This window comes from Drosophila biarmipes, chromosome 2R (genome assembly GCF_025231255.1).
Source record: "Drosophila biarmipes strain raj3 chromosome 2R, RU_DBia_V1.1, whole genome shotgun sequence".
Classification (NCBI taxonomy): Eukaryota; Metazoa; Arthropoda; class Insecta; order Diptera; family Drosophilidae; genus Drosophila; species Drosophila biarmipes.
In genome coordinates this window covers 11,176,611-11,196,779 of record NC_066615.1, presented here as the reverse complement: position 1 = coordinate 11,196,779, position 20,169 = coordinate 11,176,611, and the positions used below count along the sequence as shown (strand labels likewise).

The window sequence follows — 20,169 nt, the reverse complement described above, 5'->3', positions numbered from 1 at the left end:
AATCTCGCCCAGACACGTGTGCGATGCCCTCCTCCGCCTAGCAACGCCGGAATTCCCAGGATAAATGGGGGTGGCAGGGTCTGCAGAGTGCGTAACTACAGTATCAATAAACAAATCAAAGAGCAGCCGCCCTCGGCCAGCCAGTCAAGACAGTCAGACAGCACCCACCCCCCGGCAAGCCTGCGCATCCTCCTCGCCTGGGGTTGCCAGGCACCGCCCCGTTGCCAAGTGCTGCTCGAAGCTGGCCGCCGAAGCACTCATTACAAGGGACGCGTCATGATGCAAGTCCTGAATCCACAATCCTGAGAGGGAAAAGGACGCGTGTTGGGAGAATGGAACGCACGCGCCGACGCCGTCCATTAGACATGGCCATTAGCATTGGCGGCTTACCTGTCGGCGCGGATTAGTGCTGCCGGCCCACTCGCATTGTTGTGGTCAGCCGATGCTAATGGGCCGGGCGGGCGTTATCCTTTTCGATACCTTACAGGTAGTCGCCCCTCACAGGGCGTGGGAAAAACGGAACTGAAGAGTGTATCAGCTCTCAAGCTTATGGTTTTTATATAGCTTAACAAAGTGATAAATCATTATGCAAGTAGTGCCTAATGTATAAAATTCTACAATTTTCTAGGCTTAAACCGTAATTTAAAGATAAAATGGGTCCGAGAAAGGGGTCTTACCTGGTACATAGCCAGGTTTTTCATTAGGGAGAGGGAAGATGGTTATTAAGCAAAAAAATAATAGATGCTATTAATTTTTAATATCAACCTATTTAAATATTTGTTTATAATTATCTAGAACTTTTTAATTCTTCGTGGAATCATAATATTTATAAACATATGTTCTAGAGCTCTGTTGATTCCTTGATGTAATAATTATTTATTATAAATAAACCTCTTAAAATTTAATGAATAGGATTATAAAATATAAATTCAATGTAGTTTTTAAACACCTTCCTTTCGATTACCAATGGGTATAACTATCTGTAATGTCACTTACCATAAACCTGAAATTGCACTTTCCAAAATGAACTCTTCTCCGTTGTCAATTGCATTTGAAAATAATTTAATAGAATTTATTTTTAACAAAAATAGAATTACTAGAGTCTACAATTAAAAGTGTATACTTTATGCATGTACGTAGGTTTAAATATGTATAATTTTTGCACGTTTCGATTTGATTTGCATTTCGGTCGGCCGTCCAACCGTACTAAAACTAAAGCCTAGTTATTTACACAGATCGATGCAGTAATCATAGTTCAAGTGTGTCCTTCTGGAGTTTTTCCAAAAGCTGTCTCTCTATCTCTCGCTGCGGAAAATGCCAAGTTATCCAGAAGTGTGATAGTTACTATGTGATTGCATATCGGTTAGTTGCTGAAGTGCTATCAGGCCTGAAATCAAGATTTCTTTGGGGATATCCGAAGTTTTAGATGAATGTTACTTTATACTAATATTCTGTAAGGGTTTTAGGATGCGATCTCTTAGCATGGTGTGGGAAAATAAGAACTCAATGCTGCTAGGGCTTCCCTATAATTGTGGATTTCCCCCCGACTTCGAAGTGATTCAGTCATGATAGCCTTTCAGTAATCGAGCGATATGTAAAATTTGAGTTGCTATGCTGACGGACTGCGGCGATTCCGATATTGCTAAGTAACTATCCTCAGAAGTAGAAGCTCTCGGACTGCTGGTGCTGCTGGTGGCGCTGACGCTGCTGCCAGGCGATGTTGCTGCCGCTGGCGGTGACCCCTCCGGCGACCCCTCCGCTGACTCCTCCGCTGACCCCGCCACTGCCGCCGGCGGCAGCAGCCGCCTCCAACTAGAATCATAAGTGCTGGTACTCGCCCATGTCGTACATGGCGGTCATGGGCATGGCCCCCATCACGCTGTGCAGGTGCGAGTAGGCCACGGCGGCGGTGAGCGGGGGCATTTGCATCTGGGCAGCAGCGGCTGCCGCACTCACGCCCCCTCCACCGCCGCCGCCGCCGCCGACGCCACTGCCCCCTTTGCTGGCGACACTGCTGATGTTGCTGGCGGGGTGTTGCTGGTGTGGGTGGTGCTGCAGGCCCTGCTCGGCGGCAACGTGCTGCAGTTGCTGCTGCTGCAGCCCGTTGTTGATGTTGTTGCCGCTGCTGTTGCCGGGGGAGTGTTGCTGCTGCTGCTGCTGCTGCGCACTCTGGCTGGGCAGCAGGCTGCCCTCCATCTCCGAGTCGCTGGAGGAGTCCAGGTGCTGCTTGTCCGTGGAGCCGCTGCAATGGAAACGGGGAAATGGAGATGTTAGAGGGTTGGACATTAAATAGCAAAAATAAATCGACCAAAAAATGGTGGACCAACGAAAAAGTTACTCACAGTAACAAAAACACTTCACTTTTAACATTAAAAGGAAACCCAAGATTATACATAGACTACTATATCGACTTACTACTGTACTGCTTACTATTTTGTTTATTATTTTTATTTAATTGATTATTTTTTATGGTTGCATAACTAACTGCTTTGAGCAAATTGACCTAGGAAGTTCGTTTGTTCGTTTTGCTTCTTAAAAAATATTATTTTAAGACAATAGTACCACTAATTGATTATTTTAGACGAATGGCTTGAGTAATTAAGTCGTGAAATCACCGAATAAATATTCATAAAATAGAAACTTTTATAAAATCATTTATTTACTATTGATTTGGCGTCCATAAAATATGTATTCAATTAATACTTTCCAAAGTAAAAATCCAAATTGTAAACTCTTTAATGAAACTTATTTAATTTCGTTTATTAACAAGTACATCTATGAAAATGTCAGTTCCCCTATGCAATGAGCGACCAAAGAGGCTTTCCAAGATATATTTCTATCCTAACGCGGTTGAAAATAAGTGGAAACGCCTGCTCTGACCCCCTGCCATCGCTGGCTGAGTCTGTGACCCCAGCATATGCCTCTTGGATGTCAGCGTCGCTTACTTTAAAATGTGTCAATTGCTGCAACTAATTTACTGCTGTCAACACAGCCACACACTCGTGCGTGGAGCGCATAATTTATTTATAAACAAATGACAAATTGCAGATGACAGGGGGCACAGCAATTGCAATTGAAATGAATTCCGGAAGGAAATCGTCTGCCGCTCGCGTTTCTATAAATGGTATCATGTTCGCCTCTGAGGTGTTGCCCGCCCCGGGACTCTCGGCAGGAGGAAGTGAGAGGGTCATGGACGGCTCGAGCGGGACAGCATGCGCTCCCCAGAGCATTCGGATGCGAAGCATCTGATTTCACTTCGCTTTCCATGGGTTCAAGTGGGTGCGACTATTGTTTCGGGGGTGCCTGGCAGCCCCTTCCACTGCCGCCTTAAGCAGCTTGACTTTTATCATTTGTGGCTAATTCCACAAATGGCAATCGAGAGTCGGCGGACCGCACTTTGGGGTTAATGTAGGACGTCCCCCGGGGATGGAATCACCAGATAATGGCTAAATGGCTAGTACACGGCCATAACAAGGCTGGAACTCGAGCAATCATCGGCAAAGTGTTAATCTTGTCGCCAATTGCATGGCCGAGCACAATCAGTAAGCGGTTATCAGCAGCCGCATCGCAGAACCAGTTTGCGAGGAAATTGATGACAGCACTGGGCAACATCAACAAACAACGTGGGGCAACGCCAGGAATATGCCTACTAAAGTCTGAATACCCTGTCAAGATTGGGGAATCCGAAAACTTTGGCGACAGACTTTGCCTTTAAGATCATTCTTGCTAGGAACAGGAACAAACAAATCTCCCTAATCCGACTTCTAATAGATATAACTGATGTATCTGTAAGTACTGTCTGTCAGTATATAAAGAAGAGAAATCGAAGTCTTCAAGAACAGACTGATCTTGTTCGTTAGGGATCTAGAATTCTTGTTAGGAATCTAGGATCTAGAATTCTTGTTATAGTCTTCTGATAGATATACCTGATGTATCTACTTAATACTGACTTTATAGTGCATATCCATCATATGGAAAAACAAAAAGATCTCAAAGAACACTATGAAGATCTTATAACATTCTATTGCTTGCGAAAAATGAAGAAAGCAAGAGAATTTGGAAGACAAGATTTATCACTGTATTATATTGATTAAAAACCACTTGACTTTTCATTTTTATAATTCAATTAAAGACACTAATTCGATTATTTATTTAAACACAGTACCAATCACACACATTTCCCATTTCAAAAAAGCAAAACTGGTTAGAGCTGAATTGTATTAAGAAATTCATAAGCAGCACTCGTGATTATAAAAAGTTTCCTTACGACTTTGAGATGCTTTTTATAGTACTCGAAAGGCACTTGACAGATAATGATTATACTTAAGCACAAAACTTGACTCTAAGTGCCACATGTGTTGTATTTAAGGGATTAAGTCGGATTGAACAAATTCATTTAGTCAGCGGAGGAAACCGGATAACCGAGGGTATGAGAATCGAAACCAGCAATGCAAAACATTTAAGCGCACACTCGACAAATTTGCGATCGGGCGCTCTGGGACAGAGACAGAGGACACTGCCGATGGCGATGGCGATCCCGAACCCGGCAGATACACCTCCCAGCTATTTGCTGACTCCACTTCCCCAGCTGCCGCGGATTCCAGGCGGGCTTGGGTGCAGAGCCGAGACCCAGAGCCAGTGGTTCTGGGGGCCCACATATGGCGCAGCTGTGCGATATCGGCAATCATGTAATTGTAGATCCTATCCCGCGAGTGGCAGCCACCAGCGGCGATGCCAGGCCATTGTTTCTTGCAGCGTTTGCATGAACTTGAACTTGGTGGGCGTAGGACCATATGACATTTGGTTTTGATGGACGGGCAGTACTCCCCCAATTTTCCGACTTTCAGGGTTCCATTTGCGGACACTAAAGTAACGCTCGTTCTGGCCAAGGCAAAAATCGATGGCCTAAGCACACCAAGCATGAGAAAAGGCCCATCCCAGCCGAGAGCGAAAAGTGGGGAGCAAACAAAGGGCAGCAGCAGCATATAAACAATGATATCGAATTACCAGAGTTCCGTAGTTTCCCTTCTCCCGGGCCTCTGCAACACTTATTAACACATACAGACAGACAGCGCCCACTCTTGTGGGCATGGCCCCCCCCTCCCACTATAAACAAAATGCCTCAGTTCCCTTGGGTTTTCCCATATCGGACGGGAGCAGAGCGGCTCAAGGACAGTTCCCTGGGCCAGAAGTGAATGTCACATAGGGTTTAACAAATTCGAGCCAGAACCGCAGAAGAAGAAGCAGGTTTTGGGTCTCCAGATCGCTGTGTGTGGTCTCCCCCTGCACAGAGGTTCTTCGGGCTTTTCTATCCCTGCCTTGGGGCCTGCTTTTTTGGGTCTGTACCCACTGAGGGGGAATTAATTTTTACTTGTTTGCTCAATTGATTTTTCGTAGCCGCAGACATTTCGGCCGGAGTCTGTCCTAAGCAGATTCATTAGCTTGGTAATAATGTATGATCGGATTATGCTTAACTGGAAACGGCGAGGGGTACTTTGGAGAGGTAGGATGGGTTAGGGCCAGAACAAGTTTGCCACGTGAGTGAGTTGTCCATATGCAAACGACCCGAATATCTTGGAGATATAATAATAGTTAAACTGATGCTATAGTTATGTCCCATGACATAACTCCACGACTTTCACACGAAAGAGAGGAGGGGCTGGCCTGGGCCTTCCCAGGAATTCCATTGCTAATAAAAATTATAAGCCAATAAATCCTAAAAAACCAACAAGCCCGGGCCCTCAAAAACTTGGCTCAGGGCTGGGATCTCGGGGATCGGGAAGACCAGGAAGATCGGGGCGATCGGCCGAGAGCGAACGAACAGGTTGAGTTATCGCATTGCGCGATCGGTACACAAATCTCGGGACGTGTGCTCAGCAGGACACCCAACTAAACGGGCAACGGCGATCCATAAGTGGAATCTGAAAAGGTGTTGATCATAAATTATCATTTAATTTACGCATGTGTGTGGCTGTTGTTAATGTTCGTGGCGACCCTCTGACACTCAAAAACCCAGAGGATGGGATGGGGCCTCACCTGGGGCTTGGGGTTTTCGTTTTCATTTTCATTTCGATTTTCGTCTAGCCATCGTCTGCCCGGGCATTGTGCCATTGTCTACAACTATGTAAGATGCCAAAGATTAACCCAAAGTCCGAGACCAGCGCTGTCATCGTTATAAGATATTTTATTATCAGTGCGCCGAACTGGACGTCCCAAAGTCGAAGGTGGAGAGTACAAGCATACCTGTGTCCGGAGCATGTGTGGCGTGTGGAGCATTTTATGCTGGCCGAGGATTGTTTTGACAGTTTTTTATAATTTTGTGGCCTTTTAATTGCCCTGCCCGAGGCGGATCAGATGGTGCCCGAGGAGAAAAATCGAGTCTCCAGCCCCCCGCTGACTAACCACACTTTTATGTAATCCCCAAGTCTTTTCAGCGATTTAAGGCTTAGGTGGATGGGCCTAGGGGAAGCCGTAGAAACCCTTTGCTGAGGTCAAGTTGGAGGAGTAGCTGAGCCGCAGAAGCAAAGCAAATCTTTTTGCACTCCTTAACAATAAGATAACGAATTCCAAAATGTAAATTACCCAACTACACAGAGAGAGAGAAGATCAAGTGCATTGTTCTTGAAATAAGAGCAATTGGTCTTAACCTGTATAAGTAAAAATGTTCTTATTTTATGATGAATGTTCTTAATTTAAGAACAAAATAATAGAAACTAAAAAAGTTCAATGAGTTCTTTTCGATATATTATCAAGTTGATAGTTGTCCTCATTCAAGAACATTTTGAGCTCAAAACTAAAAAAATGTTATGTTTGGTATGGCTACAGTTTCTCGTTTTTACTTATTCAAGAACTATATGTTTTAATTCCTTGCTTAGTGAGCTTTTTTGTCTGCCCCCAAATGAAATACCTAAGTACGTTGTTCTTGAATTAAGAACATTCGCTCTTGAAAAATGTGTAAATAAAATTGTTCTTCTCTGACGGCAAATGGTCTTAATGCAAGAACGAAAAGGTAGGAACTAAATAATTTCAATGATTTGATTTCGATACATACTCAAGTTGACTTTGGTTCTCAATCAAGAACATTTTGAGCTTAAAACTTTAAAAATACCTCAAAAACTATACATTTTTCTGCCTATTTCAGAGAGCTTTTGTGTCAGCCCCAGATGAGATCTAATTATTGTCAAGAGAGCGTGCACTTGACACCCACTCCCCGGAAAAGTGAGGTGCGGAGATGCGGATGGAGATGGAGATGGGCTGCCGCGGATGTCAATGCTGATGGCAAGCGCCTCCGAGCGATTCCGTACCACCAACCGGTCCATCATCACCAACAACATCATTATCAACGCCATCGGATCGGGAAAGGGAACGAGAACGAGAGCCGCACTGGGGAACTGAAAACAAACACAAAGGCCCGGGCCCGGAGAGGAGCCGCGGAGATGCGGAGATGCGGAGACGAGGCCCTCAGCCTCAGTCTCGGACGGGCAAAAGCGCAAAATACATAATAATAAAAACAGAATGTACAATAAAACGAATAAAAATGAATAACGTGCTGGCGGGGTCTGGAGCGGGGGGTTGTCAGGGCGAACGAATAAAGAACACACGCACATTTTGTGGTAACCCGATACCCTGGCCAGCTACCCTCCAGCCAACCGTGGCATTCGACGAACGCAAAATGATGACGATGTCTGGAGGGAGATGCGGACCCGGGATGGGGAGGCGGAGTGCGGAGTGGGCCGGTGGGATGGGACGGTCTTGGGACTGGCACTGGAACTGGAAGTGGAACTCGGACTGGGTCGCCTCGGTAGTGCGAGTGCGAGTATATAGAGAAAGAGGGACAGTCTGCCACTGGGATTGTGTGAGTGAGTGAGGGGAGGAAAGTAGGGAAACCTTCAGCACTGAAATTCCCGTAGATATGGCTCATAATGCCAGGCAGATCAATCAAATCCAGTTGAAATGGCCCCTGAGTTCCTTTTCCCCACAAACGAGTCCTTAAATCAACGAAGGAGCAAAGATGCTTCTTGAGTTCGATTTTAACACACGTTAGAGGGTTCAAAGAGTGCTAGGTGAACCTATGTTTGGGAATAAAAAAATTCTCCCTAACGGCCATTAAAATATATTAATTGTTAGTTTTCATTCATTTCACCCTGAACTGAAAATTAATACCCTTAACAATGGGTATGTAAGGATAATATCGATAGCATATATAACTAACAAGTGCTTTACAATATTCATTACTTTTTGAATAAAATCTCTTAAATTTGTTCTTACATTGTAATATATTTTAACACACTTAAGAAATATGCTGCGATATCTTACATGACCTAAGGTCATTAATCGGGTATTTGTAATACCATAGTGTTCGAAATACCATAATGTTATTGAACAAGCTTTTTAAAAGATAATATCAAATTACGTTTGGGCTGTTTGAGTTCGTTTTTTAAACTTTTCACCCAACTTTGGATCTAACAAAGCGATGGAAACCCGATATTGATATTGACCTAAGCTCTGGAAGAGCATCCATGTTTGTTTATTTTCGATTAATTTAATGAAATCCAGCGTTTAAAATTAATGTTTTTTAAGAACGTTAAGAAAATGACTTTTTGAATAAGGATTTCTTCTTTATTCCTAAACTATCGATAAAAAGTGTCAAAGACACTACAATTTCAGCTAAAACTTTGTAACTTAGTGCAGGACACGGACTTAGGACTTCTACTTCTTTAACTTAGCGATCCATTTTATCAGGCTACCAAAATGGAAGGAATAATTTATGGCAATCAGAAGAGTCAAGTTGTATGCTTCATAGACCTTTTTGACTAGATAAGTGGAAATATTCTATGAACAGAAAAAAAACATCGGTGTTATAGACGTTTTGGAAGCCCCGATACAATCAAAAAACATAGATGCTATTTCCAACACTAATCAGGAGGCTTTGACTTAAATTCAATCAAAATTTTATTCGCGAAAAATTCCAAAGCAAGAAATATGCACAAGACCTGGCGAAAGGCGATCCACAAGCGCAAGGCAGTGAGTACATTGTGATCTCCAATCGGAAAACCAGGAGTTAAGCTCTGTTTATCCCCATTTAAACCAGTGGAAGACCGTATCGAGGCCTGGGAAGCTGGTGTACTACATGCAGCCGCTGGTGGAGCACTACTTCGACATCTGGATGCAGCCCATGCCCTTTCCGACGATCATAAAGTTCCTGTACAGCTGCGTGGTGCTCTTCTTCCTCATGCTGCCCATACTGTACCCACTGTTCGTCCTGATGGTCTACTACGGCATCCTCCAGTACGTGGGCGAGGAGCACTTCGGCCTGGTGCCGCCACCCAACTGGGACCTTCTGGGGGCCGCCAATCACGTGTGGCGCACCGAGGTGACCAACAAGAAGTATCTGCTGTTCGTGACCATGTACATCGACAGGTACCGCGTCATTTTAACCGCCATATCTTCGACAGTCGACTATATGCGCATGGCGCTGTGCTTCATCTTCAGCTGAGCCAAGATCGCCACAAAATCGATCCGTACTTGCCGATCCCCCTTGAGGGGGAGTTCGAAAACTGACTGCTTGTTGGGTTGTGTTGTCATATCTTCTTGAAAAGTTATCTGGTATCACTTTCCTGGCAATAAACTTCCAGTAAATTGTTCTTTATAAGGCTCGCTTGCACACACAGAATGAACTAATGAAGTACATTGATCTTAACTTGAGAACATTCCTTCTTAAAACCCGTGTAAGTACATTTTGGTATCAATGGTCACAATTTGAGAAGAACGTGATATTTTTAAAATTTTTCAAAAGAGGTTTTTTGACTTTACAAAATACACGCAGTAGGAAATATTAAAGTACATTGTTCTTAACTTGAGAACATTTGTTGCTGAAAACCGTGTAAGTACATTTTGGTATCAATGGTCTCAATTTGAGAACGAAATGGTAAGGAGAGAAAAGTGAAACTGACGGGACTTAGTTTAGAGTTGAGGAATGTAAATACCACCAGTGAAACTTTATTTAAGCATAATAAAAACATGTTCAACTCAAAAAATGTCGTTATTTTTAAGAATCAGATAAGAATATCTCTTTAAAGGGTTATTTTAGTGCTTTACAATTTTGTATGCCAACTTAGTTTATATAAATTTAAATTAAAAAAAAAACTAGTCCGATTTCATTAAGTATTGCTGATTGAGCATTGAACATTGTTTTTTGAACAAATCTTGGTTTCTCAGAAAGAAGCAATCAATAGACAAGTCCCAAAAAAGTATCTCATAAATAAACTTAATATTCGACAAGTTGACCACAACCCTTTTCAGTCCCGAAATTGATTCGATAAGGCACCTTTCCATATCCTAGATCGCCCAGGCGTAGCTCAGACAGATTTCACTCCACTCCAACTACCTAGATACGAGCCCGAATCCGATCGCCGTTCTCCTCGGGCCCTTGCAAAGGTGGCAGTGTGGTAGTGCCTATTCAAACAATAACCACTTTGGCAGTTGCTGGGCTGTTCAAAGTGCCGCTTTAGATTCAGATTTGGCGCCGTTGTGGTTTGCTGGCTGCCACAAAGCTGCATGGAACATAGATACACACCCTCATGCAAAGCAAAAATAAGGCAAGAAGAAAAGAGGAGCAAAAAACAATATGAAAAAGTTAAAGTAGCAGCACACTGAGTTGCTCATCGAGGCAACAGCCATAAACATATATCAAGTTACCGGCCAGGAGGCGAAGTGTACGCAGTGCGCGGGGCATGGCGGGGCAAACTATCGCCGCGAACGAGCGTGTATCTGTGAGATACTTTTGCATGAGTGTGCCTTGCGGTTGCCACGGCATCCAATTTATAATATTTTTTGCATTATTTCGCTTTTTACCACTTTTATTACGACAATTTCTCGCTCTTCGCTCGCCGTTCGTGAGCGCGAATTCGTAAGTGATATACCATTTAGCATAATGGAACTATCCCGGCGAAAGTTTTGGGCCTTTTGGCAATTTACCCGCTAATGATGATGGCTGGCCGGATGGGTGGGTCTCGAATGGTAAAGGACGGAATGCCGCCACTTGAAAAAACCCATTTTGTGACTGTTTGCACTTCACATGACTTCCAGCCAGGACCCAAGCCGTCTCGAAAGGACAAACAAAAGGATGCCAGTCGGCCAAAGGATGTTTAATATTTAAGAAGGAACATCTCCTATCAGCGGCCAAAGATCTCTCCGCCGATGGGAAGAGGAGGGAATCCGAAGGGAGTGCCACAACTGCCTGGAAACTATTTGCTTAAGCGGAAATGCAGATGTTCAGGGGAAATCGGCGGAGGGAAAGGGAAGGACTGGGGATTTTAATTAGTGACGAGGCCTGCGAGACATATGCCGGAGATATGCACATACATGCGCACCGAAGAGCAAACATCAACAAATCAAATAAAAATAAAATAAATATGTAGGATCATTTTGGAATTTGGAACAGCATGTTAATGACTTTGTCAGCGACTCTTTCTTTTCTCTCGACCCGGCCCCCAAACCCCACCCCCTGCCGTCCACCACAGCGTGTGCCAGTTGCGAGATGTCCTTGGCACTAATTAGCCAGCCACCTCATCACCCACCGCCGCCCACCGCCGCCCACCGCCCACTCGACGACCTTGAAAGTAAATGCCGTCAGCTTTTGTAATTGAAAATTTAAATGCAAATTAATATATTATTTTAGCGGTGCCTTGCACGCGTTGACACTTGTCAGATGGATATATGCACCTAGTTATACGTACGCCACCGATATGGCCCATCTAGATATAGATTGTATAAAAATATCTCATTCTCCCCAGTGAATCACATGGCAATCAGTTATGCGCTACTCACTCTTTATGTTCGGCAGCCCGGTCTCTTTGTCGTCGATTCTTGAACCAATTGGAAACCTGTAAAAGCATAAAAATAGCTCTGAGACATTTGTAAACACTCGCAGCTCTGTCCCATGATTAATGAGATGCAATTAACATGTGGAAGATGGCATCGCCGAGGAATTTCAATTGAAATTTGTCACAAGATGCGTTTGACATTTGCGCTTCACTTCTGCCGTTTGAGTCCCTAGTTTTTGGCAGCGCCAAGCGACTCACCTGCGTGGTGGTCAGTCCTGTGGCCTCCGCCAGGTCGCGTTTCTCCCGTGGCGACGGGTACGGATTGTGCGAGTACCAGTCTCTCAGTACCGAGCGGGATTTCTCCTGAGGAAGAATGTATTCAAATCAGATCATAATAATCATAAAAAGATTAAACAAAAATGTAAACATAAAACGAGTTAAAATACTGAAAAATTGTCAATTTTAATTAAATTTTTTTACCGCTTTTATTCTTATACATTTGTAACCTTTTAACCTTCTATATTGAAGAAGAATTACAATTTCGGTATTTTTTACGTATACTTTCTTATGCTTTTAAGAATATTTTCGATTTTAACCTTTTTCCGGTGTGCGGTACTGAACATGATTACTTTAGATACGCTATACCATTTTTCCTCCCTTTACAATGCTTAGTAATTTAAATATCTCTTTAAAAAATTATTTACCTATACTTATAAGTAAGCCCCTTAAAAACCCTTACAGGGATTTTTTGTGTGTGACTACAGTTAAAATTGTATAGGTTGGAACGGACTCTCAGCCTCTTTCATTTTTTTCAAAATATCTTAAAAATTCAGTAAACTTTTTTATATTAAACAATGATTAACAGTTTTAAAATAATTGATAATTCTAGAATATTTGTTTTATCAACTTTTGTGATACTTATCCCGATGCTTAGCGGAATTCACTAAAGGTATTTAGGAGAGTTACTACTCTTTTATAGTATATATTATTTTTTTATCAATTTAACGGAGATGACATTTCCTTTTCGATACTGGCAAGTATACATTTTACACTGATAGTCTTTGAGGATGCCCTAGAACTGAGCCGACCTTCCCATAATCACTTGAATCAACCGAAAGCCCGCCAGAGAGCAAACAAAACATTTCCTGCCCAGGACGTGCCTCCGATAAGCCCAGAGGCGTTACCCCAGCGAAATCGGGCGATTGCAGTCCATGGAATCGGACAGGCGAGCGGGCAGTTGTACGATTTCCGCGCTTGCCACAATTAAAATGGAAAGCGGCCCAGGACGACTTGGGCTCGGACCCTCCCCAGCCCGGCCGAGCACGGCGAACTCACCTTAAAACAGTAGCTCGTCTCCTCGCCATCCCAGATGGTGCGGGGCAGGGGAAATTTACGGCGAACACGATATTTGCCAACAGCACCCAAGGGTCTTCCGCGCAGTTTTTCGGCTTCCACATAATGCGCTACACGGGCGGAGGGAGAGAGAATTCGTTTTTGTTTCTGCCTTCGGAACACTTTTTGGGGTTACGCGAGGAGCTCGCTCCTCCGAGGCTCACCTTTCAACCACAGGGCCTGGAGCTTGGCGTGATTCTGGGCCGAGAAGTGGTGATGCTCGAGCAGGCGGTACAGCTCCTTGTACTGGCCGCGATGGAATGCAACGACCGCCTTGGCCTTCAGCACGGACTCGTTCAGTTGCAGCTTATCACATTGTGGCAGCGACCAGAGGAAGCGGCCCAGTCTTTCGATGTTGCCCGCCTGCTGCAGAACCTGTGCGGGGAATTGGTCGGGTTGGATCGATTAAAGAAGGTTTATACGAATGGCACCCTTTAGGGCCCCTCACTTTTGGTCATTCAATTCGGGGTAAGTCTTAATAGATCAGCGTAGTTGGTGCTGGCCCTTTCATTTTCCCAAAGTTTATATACAAGGATAAAATAGATCCTTAAAATATATGTTTTTATCTCGGATTTTTAATAAGCATTTGATTCCAAGCTAACTCAGTCTAATGCAATTTTTTATAGGTGAATGATTAGTTTGAGTTTAAGTCTGCTATAAAACTTGTCAGAAAAATATCAAATTTCGATGAAATTAATGATTATTTCGAGATAAATTATATCATATCCGAACTCTATTTATGACCAATACCTTATCCTATTGTCAAAATGTAATTTTCTTTTAACTTAAATACATAACACAATCTTCATTATTCACAACTACAAGACTGGCATTTTTTTCAAAAATTGGATTGATGTGCAAAATAAATTCTATGTTAGAATATTTAAAGTTGTTTATGCAAAATAATAATAATAAATATTATTGTGTCTGAATAATACTAGCTTTATTAGTTAAAGTTTTTCTGCTGCGTAGGATCTGTTAATTGAAATAAGAAGAATATGGGGAGATCTGAATACTATTAGCCTTTTAGTTTCAGTTTAAGGATCAACTTTAAAAGCCTTTTATTATCTTACTACTTAATCGAACTCAAATTAGGGACCTCTATTACTGTAGTACCTCATCTTATTTACTCACCTCGCAGACGCAGGCCACCTGCTCCTGGGTGAAGCCGAAGCTGGGCAGGTTCTCCCTGCCGCCGGAGCCTCCCCCGCTGACCACCCCGCCGCCTCCGTTGCTGCCGCTGTTCAGGTGGAGGCCACCGCCTGCTCCGCCGTTGTGCGTCATGATGTCCAGGGTGCTGCTGCTGTTGTTGTTGTTGCTGGTGGCGCTGTTGTTGTTGTTGTTGTGCAGGGCCACCGATCCCGTGAGACCCGTGGGACTGTAGGGGGGCGTGTGGCGGGCGGTGAGCACGGCAGCCGCATTGGCCGCCGCCAAGTCGTAGAAATCTGTGGCGGGATGCTGTAACATTTTCTGCGGGAAGCTGAGACTCTGATGGGTGGCGGGATCAATTTCAAGAACTCCTCTATAGGCTTTTAAGAGTGTTAGCCCAGACGATCTAGAGAAATGATTAACCTAGTCTAATATCTGCTTAGTTCTTTGGTTGTTTGAGCGCTGCAATGAGAGAAGTAAAGAGATTGTATAAGTTTTATGAGAATATTAAGTATATTTATAAAGATGATCATAATGGAAGCAGAGGGCAGTAACTTTAATACAGTTTTGTCATATTATCTTGAAATGATTTGGTTTTATCGTAAGAAGTATATCTTTGGCGTAGTGATAGCTCCTAAATATTATAAAAAAACACCAGAAAAACCGGGTTTGTTAATATATACGGATTTTACCACCCAAAAGCCTCACGGATTGCAACATAAAATTTTAGGAAAATTCACGCCATATTATCGATCTCATTAACCCAAGCAGATTTCATCTTTTTATTGCCCGCTTCGATTAATATTGAAACAACGCTAATTGAGACACATAAAACTGTGGAAATTACCATTGAATGGCAAATGATTTTCGGCCCCCACACCTGCACAAATGCCAAACAAAACAAGCGTGTCTGCTTCGAGTTCCCATAACCATAAGTAGTTGGGAAATCAGAAATCGAAATGGAAATCAAAACAAAGCCTCGCACCCGACCCCATGTTGTCAAACATGATTAACTAGGCTCCGGCGCAATTATTAATGCGGGATGTTCGATTATCGGAAATATGGTTTGGCCGTGGCGGAGCAGAGATCTCTAACCTGTCCGCACCCGAGATCCCGAGAGATCTCTTACGAAAATAAACTCTTTACACAATATACGTGTATATGGGGCGCACGGTGTTTCGGTATTCCTCTGATTTCAGATTTCTGTATTCGGTTCTAAGAATATTTCTAAAATTACCAAACGGCGGCAACGACGTCGACGACACTGCGCTGCGCGGGAGTGAGCGAGAGCTGCCGAACGTATCCCCCAGATAGAATATCCCGGGTGCATTTTACGGATGTTTTGATATTTGCAATCGATCTCGGCGCTCTTGGCCAGACTGTCCAGATAAACCGATACAGATGCAGATATAGATATAGACACACAGCCCCCTTGGCGATTCGATTGGGGTGAAACGCACACAGACGCTCATATATCTCGTATATCGTCGAGTCGAGATATTCTTGGATCTGTTTTCAGTTCAGTTTCAGTTCTCGTGTGTGCCGTGCCGGGCAGATTATATATACAAAACAAGAAATAGAGATTTCGTTTTGGCTGCTGCTGTAACGAAAATACCAACGCCAAGTTGGCTGCTCTTGAGTCATCGGCCTAGGATCGCTATAGATCCCCCGCAGCCGCCTCCTCGTAGAGCTCGTAGATTTCTTTCCATTTCTTCAATGCGCTGGCTATGCTTTTCTCTTCGTTGCTTGTATTTTGGTTGGCCTGTTTCATGTTTGACGCAAGTAAACAAGCAAAATGCGAACGTGAAACGAAATACGCGATAAATTTTCAATCTGTTTTGCCTAATCCAGCGCGCACAAGTGGATAGTATTCGTATGCTATAGATTCAGATACAATGCAGAGGACCCAATGGGGAAATGAATCTGAATCCAACCGAACTCGAGGCTCTTCAGTTCGTAATAAACCTTTTAAAAGCTCTGAGTAGTAGCTCACAGATAGCATACCAACGTTTATGGCCTTGCACCGTTGCACGGTCCCAACGATCCCAACGATCTCTGCCCCCGAAGCCCAAAGCCAAGAACACCAGCAGCCACGAAAGATATTCTATCTGATATCGGGCTGCATCTTTTGGCTGCCTCTCAATTTCCCCCGGCTAGTGGGAGATCTCTTATCGCCTGCTGCCTGACTTTTGTGGCATTCGAATAAAATTAATTTAATTTATTTTACAAATTTTGTAATTTATTTCCAGTGCCGCCTTATCTATCTATCGGATTTCTGTTTCTGTTTCTGTGTCGTGTTTGCCCTCCATTCCCTTTCCCCTTTCTCCGCGTTGTTTGTTCTTTGACTTTTATAAGATTTTAATTTGAGTGTTATTGTCTGCGAGCGGGGGAATCTCGAGAAATCTGAAAGCGGACACCTAAGCTTCCATCGCAGCAGTATCCACGAGATGTGCCCACAACTCCGAGATACTTTTGGGTTGTTAATCAAATTGAATTGTTAAGAGTGCAGGGGCCGCAGGCGTTCCACCTAATTAGTTTGTAATCAAAGTCAACTTACAATAAAATCCGAAATCTTCTCACCCAAGCTGAGCAGCTTACTCCGAGTTCCGAGCTCCGCGAGTGATTTGCCCCCGATTTTCCAAAGAAACCCCAGCTCCAGTTTGGAGCATTGGCCATCGAAATCTGTTTTCCGCGACTAACACCGAAATCATCTGCGCCGGCGTCTGTGTTTATACAATGTAATCGAAAGGAGATGGGACTGGGGATGGAAACGGGGAGCCTTGTGCCAAGCAACCTGTTGTGGGCCAACCCCCGTTCCGGGTAATTCGAACAGCAGACCCAAGACAATCGCTTTCTGCCAGTGCCAGATACAAATGCAGATACAGATACAGCTACAGACACTCGCTCGTGGGCACTGGCCAAGTGTATTTTTAACATTTTCCGTTTAATTGCCGCGTGAAGGGAGTCCGACGCACAAAGAAATCGAATAGAACGCGGCGTAATGAATGAAATTTGTCAATTTAATGGGTGCACACATGTATCTGGCCGCCGCTGCTGCTACTTTTCGCCTTGCTGCGCTACATTTGCCCAAATGTTTTGAATGAAACTCAAGTGAGTTTGTTGCAAGCTGGGAGCCTGCCCCCAAATTACGGCGGATTCTGCACGCCGGTGCGTAAAATGATCAAAGTGCCTGTGGCCAAGCTAGCGTATCTGCATCTGTTCGCCCGCCTCTCGGCGAATGGAATGCGCGAATTTGTCAATTTGGCCACTTCCGAGATGGAATCTGGCCGATCGAGATGTTCCGAAATATTCCCACAAATAGGTACACAGAATCGTACGCAACATCTGCTCCCGTCTCCGCACTCAATTAATCATCTGATCTCTGACGACAAACACGCGCTGGCCGAAATCATTTAAACGTTTCCAATCCCCGAAACGAATCTCATATTTAACCGGACAAATGTCGTTCTACACCCACTCATCCGCGGCTCCCATGCTTCTGCAGGACAGTTCTCAGCAACAAGTTAATAATTTTTTGAATTTCTGGCTGAGAAATGGAATGAACTGTTTCCCAAGTAAACACGATGTATCCTCGAGATACGGGCGTGAAACTTCTCAGTGATGAATGAATGACAACTGGAAACGGATTCTCTTTCGATTCTCGTATTTTCCTCTAATTAATAAAAAATATCTGCGGTATCCAACTGCCTGGCAATCGAGAGGTGAACAAGAGCATTCTGAATTCGCTGTGTAAACAAGTATTCCTTTCCAAATATAAGTAAACATGCAGTTCTCGTGCTTTTCCTGCGATTCGTTCCCCCCGAATTATTTCTCAAGTGCCTCGAGTTGCTTTTCCGATGCTTGGAACATGGCTATTTGGAATTCGCCAATGCCGCAGCCGCCAAAAAGCGAATTGCACTTTGGCTTTCTCCTTACCCCATTGAGATTGCCCAAAAGTTGTGAATCTATTGACTTCGATGATAGATCGGTCCATTAGAAGAAGGAAAATGGTTTCGTTATGCTCACTTGAAAAGAACTCAAAAACACTCAGACTACACAAAAACTTAGTTTTTAAAATATATAACAAAGCATAAAGGGTTATAATTTGGGAAGTAAAGTTGAGCTCAAAGTTCTTAAGGTAGTTTTAATCGAATGAAAATTTTAAACGGATTGTTAATATTTTTTTAACATAAAATGTAAAATACTTTACTGGAAAATAAAGATAGAAATATGCTTAATTTTAGTATTAGAATTTATTTAAATTGATTCAAGGCATTACAAGTTTTTCTCTAATTTTAAAATATTAATTTTAAGTTGCCATATCAGCCATTTGGACATACCTAAGTTGTTAAATAAATGAAAAATATTTGTAAGATAAAAGATCTTATAAAATCATTTCAACGTATTACTTTAAGTTGACTTTGCGTTGTATATATACTTCTGATTTACACCTTTCCCTTTTAGAAGGAGGTTAAATATTCTTTTATTTATTTTAATATATATATTTGCTACTATTTTGTTGAAAATAATCAATAATGGTTGAAGAAGTAAATTACGATTTCCCCATCTATGTTTTTTAAAGAATTTAGCGCATCCAAATGTATTTTAGAGGGCTTAAAAGCATCTTAAAGATCTGCCGTTTCAGAAAATACCGCGAAATCTAGTTTTTGTCAATGCAGACAATGGGCTGTCCCAGTTCCGGGTGTATATGTCTGGCATTTCCTCTATAAGACCCTATTTCAGGAGCAAACTTTCTGCCGTCGGCAAGCTGGAAACCCGTCGAAACTCAATCCCGTTGCTCACCTGTAGTTTGATTATTTATTGTTGATACGTATCCGTGTTTGTTTTTAGTTTTTGTTAGTAAACTATATTTTGTTTGGGTTTGTGCTTTTGCTTAGACTCTCCGATGCTGGTTGCGCGATATCCACAAATGTTATAGGTGGCAAAGTGAACGAAGATTTTTGCCGACTTGCATTTTGCCAAACGCTTCAAATCGGAGCCATGTGCCACACACTCACGCACACTCACTGGGCATCACGGGCGCACAACACCACTTACATTTATCATACGCACTGTGGCCAACACGTGTTGCAAATTATACTCTCGCGGAAACTTTTTCGCTGTTCTGCCGTGACTCGAACAAATTGCACTTGCAGAAATGGGGAGGGGAAGCCTGCGACGACAGCACTGAAATAGTGCCAGCAAAAATGGCCGCCAGCTGATTGATTAGCTGGTTTTCCTTGCTTATTTCCCGTTTCTATGTGCGTTGAATTGGTGCGTTTGCATTGCTTTTGGAGGGAGTCGGGATTAAATATAACTTTGTGCGCGGACGTCGAAAGGCCGCCGGATCCGGCCTGGACTATTGGTATAATCACTGTTGAGCGAGCGACGTGGGGAGGTCGGGCAGCGAACCGCTCGCGACGGAATCTCGAAAACAACTGAGAACTCTCCGGTTCTCAAACCGCCTCGGACCAAAAACAAAGCCCCGAGAAGCGGAAAAGCAGAAAATGGTTGGTGCCGCCGTCGGTGTGCGTGCGCCAGAGCGGGATGGCTGCCGGCCGCGGTGAGTGTGTGAGTGAGAGAGTGCCAGGGGGTGAACTGCGGCCCAGTGCACTGTGGGGCAAATCAACATTTCATAGGGCATATTTGAAGAGCGTAACCAATCCCTTTGTCCTTCTTCAGCACCTATTCAACATATTTTACAATTCAATGAGCCAATAGGTAAAGAAGTAAAATATAGTATGTTTTAAAAACCCAACAACAACAATACTTATAGATTCCTTTATCTCCAACAAAAATCTTA

The 20,169-nt window shown here is 43.4% G+C and overlaps 2 protein-coding genes across 3 annotated transcripts; one reads left to right on the top strand and one right to left on the bottom strand.

Moving 5' to 3' along the window:
- Positions 1-1,045: 1,045 nt before the first annotated feature.
- On the bottom strand, positions 1,046-19,789 carry LOC108030380 (protein sine oculis). The gene is made up of 7 exons (XM_017103249.3): positions 19,170-19,789; positions 14,352-14,828; positions 13,382-13,592; positions 13,161-13,288; positions 12,084-12,188; positions 11,830-11,885; positions 1,046-2,242 (listed from the first exon to the last, which is right to left on the bottom strand). Exons 2-7 carry the CDS (start codon positions 14,682-14,684, stop codon positions 1,819-1,821), a joined length of 1,257 nt encoding a protein of 418 aa, XP_016958738.3. The 5' UTR covers positions 14,685-14,828; positions 19,170-19,789; the 3' UTR covers positions 1,046-1,818.
- LOC108030381 (uncharacterized) lies at positions 8,857-9,673 on the top strand. 2 transcript variants are annotated; one of them, XM_017103250.3, is made up of 3 exons: positions 8,857-9,024; positions 9,092-9,396; positions 9,456-9,673. In XM_017103250.3, exons 1-3 carry the CDS (start codon positions 8,983-8,985, stop codon positions 9,559-9,561), a joined length of 453 nt encoding a protein of 150 aa, XP_016958739.1. In that variant the 5' UTR covers positions 8,857-8,982; the 3' UTR covers positions 9,562-9,673. The 2 variants fall into 2 exon arrangements, with proteins under 2 accessions (XP_016958739.1, XP_016958740.1); XM_017103251.3 differs by having other exon boundaries at positions 9,092-9,673.
- Positions 19,790-20,169: the final 380 nt, after the last annotated feature.